The sequence below is a fragment of the Pyrus communis genome, chromosome 15, assembly GCF_041283825.1.
Source record: "Pyrus communis isolate YQ-2024b chromosome 15, ASM4128382v1, whole genome shotgun sequence".
Classification (NCBI taxonomy): domain Eukaryota; kingdom Viridiplantae; phylum Streptophyta; class Magnoliopsida; order Rosales; family Rosaceae; genus Pyrus; species Pyrus communis.
In genome coordinates this window covers 41,585,536-41,591,246 of record NC_142579.1, presented here as the reverse complement: position 1 = coordinate 41,591,246, position 5,711 = coordinate 41,585,536, and the positions used below count along the sequence as shown (strand labels likewise).

At 34.5% G+C, this 5,711-nt stretch overlaps 1 protein-coding gene across 1 annotated transcript; it reads left to right on the top strand.

Annotated features, from left to right (window-relative positions):
* Positions 1-831: 831 nt before the first annotated feature.
* Positions 832-3,140, top strand: LOC137715195 (strychnine-10-hydroxylase-like). The gene is made up of 2 exons (XM_068454440.2): positions 832-1,867; positions 2,354-3,140. The coding sequence occupies exons 1-2, from the start codon at positions 896-898 to the stop codon at positions 2,975-2,977; spliced, it is 1,596 nt and encodes a 531-aa protein (XP_068310541.1). The 5' UTR covers positions 832-895; the 3' UTR covers positions 2,978-3,140.
* Positions 3,141-5,711: the final 2,571 nt, after the last annotated feature.

The window sequence follows — 5,711 nt, the reverse complement described above, 5'->3', positions numbered from 1 at the left end:
AAGTAATTGCTTTAAAGAATGCACAAATGAAGCAGCCTAAGGAGAGCACCAAAGCAGCAGTTGCTGCCTTCTCTAAATGGTCCCTATGTTCTTCTCCAAAGAGACTCTTAAACTAACGAGATTTTGTTTTCATGTAGTGGAAACATGGTAACTTGTAAATAACTAACCATTTATATTATTACACGTATTAATTATGGTTCAAAAATAAAATTAAATATATGCGAGTCGGTTTGGTTAACCGCACCCTAAAAATTTTGGGAGCCGATTGCCAAATCGATTAAGATCGGTGCGGTTTGGTTTAGTCACCGAAAATTAAAAATAAAAAAAATAAAAAAAAAATAAAAAAACCAAACCAAACCAAACCAAGCTGCGGGTGGGTTAGTCGGTTTTTTTTTAAATGCCCAGCCCTATGTTCTACGTAGAACCAAACATAATTTTTTTCTCTTAATAATTAAGATCCACATAAGTAAAATCATCAATTATACTTTACTTTACAGATTTTACATTTTTTTCGAATTCTTAAAATATTCCTATTGCATGTTTGATGTACACAATTAATTCTATGTGGGTTCTTAAGTTCGATTCTCGCTAAAAGTAAATTTGAACCCCATTATTACTAACCAATTGTGAGACTCAACCCACTTCCCACCCTTTAATGTAGATAATATCATTTGTTTAAAAAAAAAAAAAAACAACAATCTATCTTTTACCTTTTGGTTAGTCATAATTTTTTCATTTCTCCCCTCAACTTGAAGATAAAGAGTTATCTATTTCAATACAACCATACGTAATAATGGAGCCCCTTCTCCTATATATACGTGTGTGTATGACAAGGCGATAAATCAACTCAAGCCTTTACCAGTTCAGTAAAAATCATTTTGCCTCTAGCTTTCTAATGGTAGTTGCAAAAATGGATTCTCTCCCATATGCAAACTCTATCACTGCTGGCTTGTTCACGGTAATCATCGTGTTCTATTACTTATCACGAAGATGGAGAGCTGCAAATCACAAGGGCAAATTATCACCACCTGAAGCCAAGGGTGGTTGGCCTATAATTGGTCACCTTCCTTTGTTTGGAGGCTCCACACCTCCTCACATAACTTTGGGAGCCATGGCGGACAAGTACGGACCCATTTTCACTATCCGCCTTGGCGTCCATCCATCGTTGGTGATAAGCAGCAGTGAGATCGCAAAAGAATGCTACACAACCCAAGACTTGAGCATACTCTCACGCCCAAAGATGGTGGTTCTAGACCACGTTAGCTACGACTACGCCATGTTTGGGTTCGGACCAGGTGGACCCTTTTGGCGAGAAATTCGCAAGCTAGTCACCTTGGAGTTGCTCTCAGTCCGGAAGGTTGAGCAGCTCAAGCACATTCGAGTGTCGGAAGTGGCTACTTTCTTAAAAGAATTGCACGAACTTTGGAGTACAAAGAAGAGGGAGAGCTCGAAAGATGGAGTCATTGTAGAGCTGAAGCAATGGCTTGGGGACATGACGCTGAACGTGATTCTCACAATGGTGGCCGGAAAGCGGTATTCCGTTGCTGCCGCTGGGGATGAGAAGAAAGAAGCGCGTAAGGTTCAGACTGCATTGAGGGAGTTATTTGATTATCTGGGCATGTTTTTGGTGGGTGATGCGGTTCCTTATCTGCGGTGGTTGGATTGGGGTGGACATGAGAAGGCAATGAAGAAAAGTGCAACGGAAATGCACGCCATTGTTGCAGAGTGGGTTGAAGAGCATAAGCAGAGGAGAGCAAAAGGTAATGCAAAAGGAGAACAGGACTTCATAGATGCGATGCTTTCTGTGCTTGATGGTGCAGACCTTGGCAGTTTTGATGCTGATACGATCGTCAAGGCCACAAGCTTAGTAAGTATATATAATTCATTAATTTGCAGGCAAATAATTAACCATAAAGGGCTGGAGTTATACACTTAACACATCAAGAATTTTTTTTAGTTTCAATACTTAATTAAGCTAATTGCATGATCTATAAAAAGAAAATGAAAACATAAGACAATAATTTTTTTTTTGTTTTTTTTTTTTTTTTGAAAACATGTGATTTCCAATTTTAGGTATGACTCATGCAACATATTTGAGTGCTCACCAATAGGTGATGGTAGAGAGATTTTTTTTTTTTTTTAAATGTCTCTGCAGACTACATAATATGACGGTTGATAATTATGTTATTTCTTTAAATCTTTAAAAATGGAATCCAACCATCAACCATCACATTCTTTAATTTACAAGATGTGATTTAAAAAATAGTCTCTTTAGCATTTTCGCCACCTAAAGAACGTATAGATATTAAGTACAGATATCCCCTAATCAATCAAGCAAATATTTTTTTGGCAGAATGTTATTGCAGGAGGTGGCGATACCACCATGGTGACATTGACGTGGGCAATATCGTTATTGCTGAACAACCCTCACGTTATGAAAAAAGCCCTAAACGAACTAGACACCAAAATCGGCAGACAAAAAGTTGTGAGTGAGGAAGATTTAAGCAACTTGGTCTACATCCAAGCTATTGTGAAGGAGACGTTACGTTTATACCCAGTGGGACCATTATCAGGGCCGCGTGTATTCAATGAAGATTGCATCATTGCTGGCTACCCTATCCGAAAGGGTACCCGATTCCTCCCAAACCTCTGGAAGATCCAAATTGACCCGAAATTTTGGCCAGAGCCACTCGAGTTCAAGCCAGAGAGATTTCTTACCACGCACAAGGATGTTGATCTGAAGGGTCAGCATTTTCAGTTTATTCCTTTTGGAAGTGGTAGAAGATCATGCCCTGGTTTGGCATTTGGCCTTCAAATGGTGCAATTTACATTGGCTAGTTTTCTACATGCGTTTGAAATCTCAAACCCGTCAAGTGCCCCAGTTGATATGACGGAGAGTTTTGGAATGACCAACGTTAAGGCAACTCCACTTAATGTTCTCATCAAACCTCGCTTATCTTCTGAACTTTATGGATAAAAGAAGGAAATATAAAATATTATGTGTGTGGTATGAATAAGAGGTTTTCATTGTTATTAATTTTATATAATTATATGTATATCTCTATAGTCCTGAGACCAATTAAAACAACTGCCAATGTAAGATACAAAACCTAGCAATAAATCGTGTTTGAAAATGGGCATATATTGACTTTCCCGTGTAATACTAGCAATAAAATGTTGGGAGTTTTAATGAAAAGGACATGTTACTATTTATTCTTAATCAAAATGACATTTTGTGTATGAAAAGTTCATAATGGATCAAACTTTTTTCTTTATTTACTCTTATGTCATTATTTTATTATTGTAGTAGGGTCTTGTTGACATTTCTGTCTAGAAATACATTATTTTACATGATTCTATTCAACTTATGCTAATGTGCTACCAACTCTTCATGCTTCCATCATGTTGTCGATGTTATGCAGCCCTTCTTCTGTCAAATTGTTATAGTATTGTTCATCACCTTTTACTAGCTCCGCATCTCTTTCTCTATCTTCTTTCACCTTGTAATACATATCTTCTGTTTCTCTTTTTAAATTTTGAAGCTTCCAGTATGGCTGATGACGGGCTTTTGACTTGCTGTAAATATACATTTCTTCTTCTTCTGCTACTAATATCATATCATACCTAAAATCTTCAAACTCATCTAAGGTAAACATTTGGATCCTTTGAAATTTTAAAATATTTTTGTAGATTGGGGATAGTCTAAATGACTCTTTATTAATCATAGCTATATGCCTAATTTTCTCCTTATGCATATGTACATACCAATCTGGAGGGTTATTAATAAAATTTATGCAAATTTTTTTCCACTTTTCTAGATAATCTTCTGTTACTTTATAAGTTTTTCAGGAAATGATTCTAGTTGGGAGATATGGTTAATGAATATTTTATTAAGATAGCCAAACTCTAATAGTAAGGCAGGGGTAACTTCTACCACATTATACTTTTTCTGATGTTCATAACTAAAATATCATGGTCTAAAATCTCTCATGTTAATCCTGGCCACAGCTATACTAACTCTTATTTACAAATACAATTCTTTGTACTATCACAAAGACATGGTAAATACATCTTTGTAATAATATCTATCCTTGGTTTTGAATCAAAGATGTACTGATACAAAGCACATTATAATTGTAATTATAACTCTTTCATAGACTGTGATGCTTTGCTCAAGATTTCATTTTGCATATCTGGTGGCATTATTCTTAATTTTGCTTTTGAAATTTCTTCTAATAGTATATCATCTATTATTAAGTCTAAAAATATATTCCTAAGAAAACTTTCATACCTTTCTTGTTTTTCTTTGTCACTCAGATGTTGATGCTGCTCCATTTCAATGTCTCCATTTCAATCTTAATCTCTTCTATGGGCTCATTAGCCTCTTGTTCTATGGGTTCAATAACCTCTTTTTCTTTATTCTTATATTGATCAGTTTCCAAACCTATTTTCAATTCTCTTTTTAGGGTGTCATTTGCCTTCTGCTGTATTCTAAGATATTAAAGTTCTTGGTTCATTATGGTAAACTTACTACGTAATGACACATAGTCTCTAGAAATGACTTGAAGGTTGTGCTCAAGATAATGAATATGATGTTGGCTTTGATGGATACTGAAATTAAAACTATCAAACTCTTACTCCAAGGCTTTAATTAATTTTTCATGACCTAACCTCATGTTTGGCTGTTTGATTTGGATATTTCAAAAATTATCTAGGAGAACATGCTGCCTATCAGAAAGCCCTGGTATTCTTGACCTATATCTCAGAGTTGGATTTCTGATTCCTTCTACAACATTGCCATTAAAGCTGAAAGTTGGTACTGGTGGTGATGCTGGTCTGCTTATACTATTTTGGAATCCATTGAATGGTGGAGGTCCATGGTGCATCATTATGCTATTGAAATGTGCTCTTCTGCCTTGTGGTCTTGTGCTATTTGAGGTTAATGGTCCACGATATTTCATTCATGTTCAACAAATTAATCTTGATAAGATATCAGCTAATGTATTGTCATTACCTTTTATATGTTCAAAAATTGGTTTAAAACCATTTCCTGTAATTGAATCAACAAAATTAACCCATCTTCGGGCTGCCTATTTATTAGCATGTATTTTGTTATAATAAGAAACTATATTTTGACAATATGTTCTAATCGTAAATACTTCATTATGTAAAAATAAAGAAAATGTTTCAAGTGAATTAATTATTCCTAAAATTTCTAAATCCGTTAATGGTATCTTGACTGTACATCACTAATTTTTTTTGATGAATATCTACAAACTTGTTCGTCAGACTTTGGTGACTCCTTATGCTTTTTCTGGTATAGTATATATGCTCATCCTGATGATGAAGCATCTGTTTCAACTATTTTGTAACTTTCATCTAATGGTAATGTTAATGACTTAAGTTTAGTAATTTCTTCCTTTATTTTTTGAATTAATTTGATATCTTCACTATTAAAATACTTTTGTCCAGTTTTACTGGTTTTACTATGTAATACTGCTATTTTTCTTCCCAAATCAGGGATAAAATTTCTTGCATAATTTAACAATCCTAAAAATGCTTGTAATTGTTTGTTGTCTTCTAGTTTATCTTGAAATTCTAAAACCTTTTTAGCTATATGATCTTGTAATTGTATTGTATCTAACTTAATATACATTCCTAAAAATTTTATATCTTACTTCTCTAATGCTATTGTATTTTTGCTAATCACA

Coding starts and splice junctions, on each gene's coding strand:
- LOC137715195 (XM_068454440.2), top strand. CDS start 896: ATGGTAGTTGCAAAAATGGATTCTCTCCCATATGCAAACTCTATCACT. Junction 1,868..2,353: donor TCGTCAAGGCCACAAGCTTA/GTAAGTATATAT, acceptor TTTTTTTGGCAG/AATGTTATTGCAGGAGGTGG.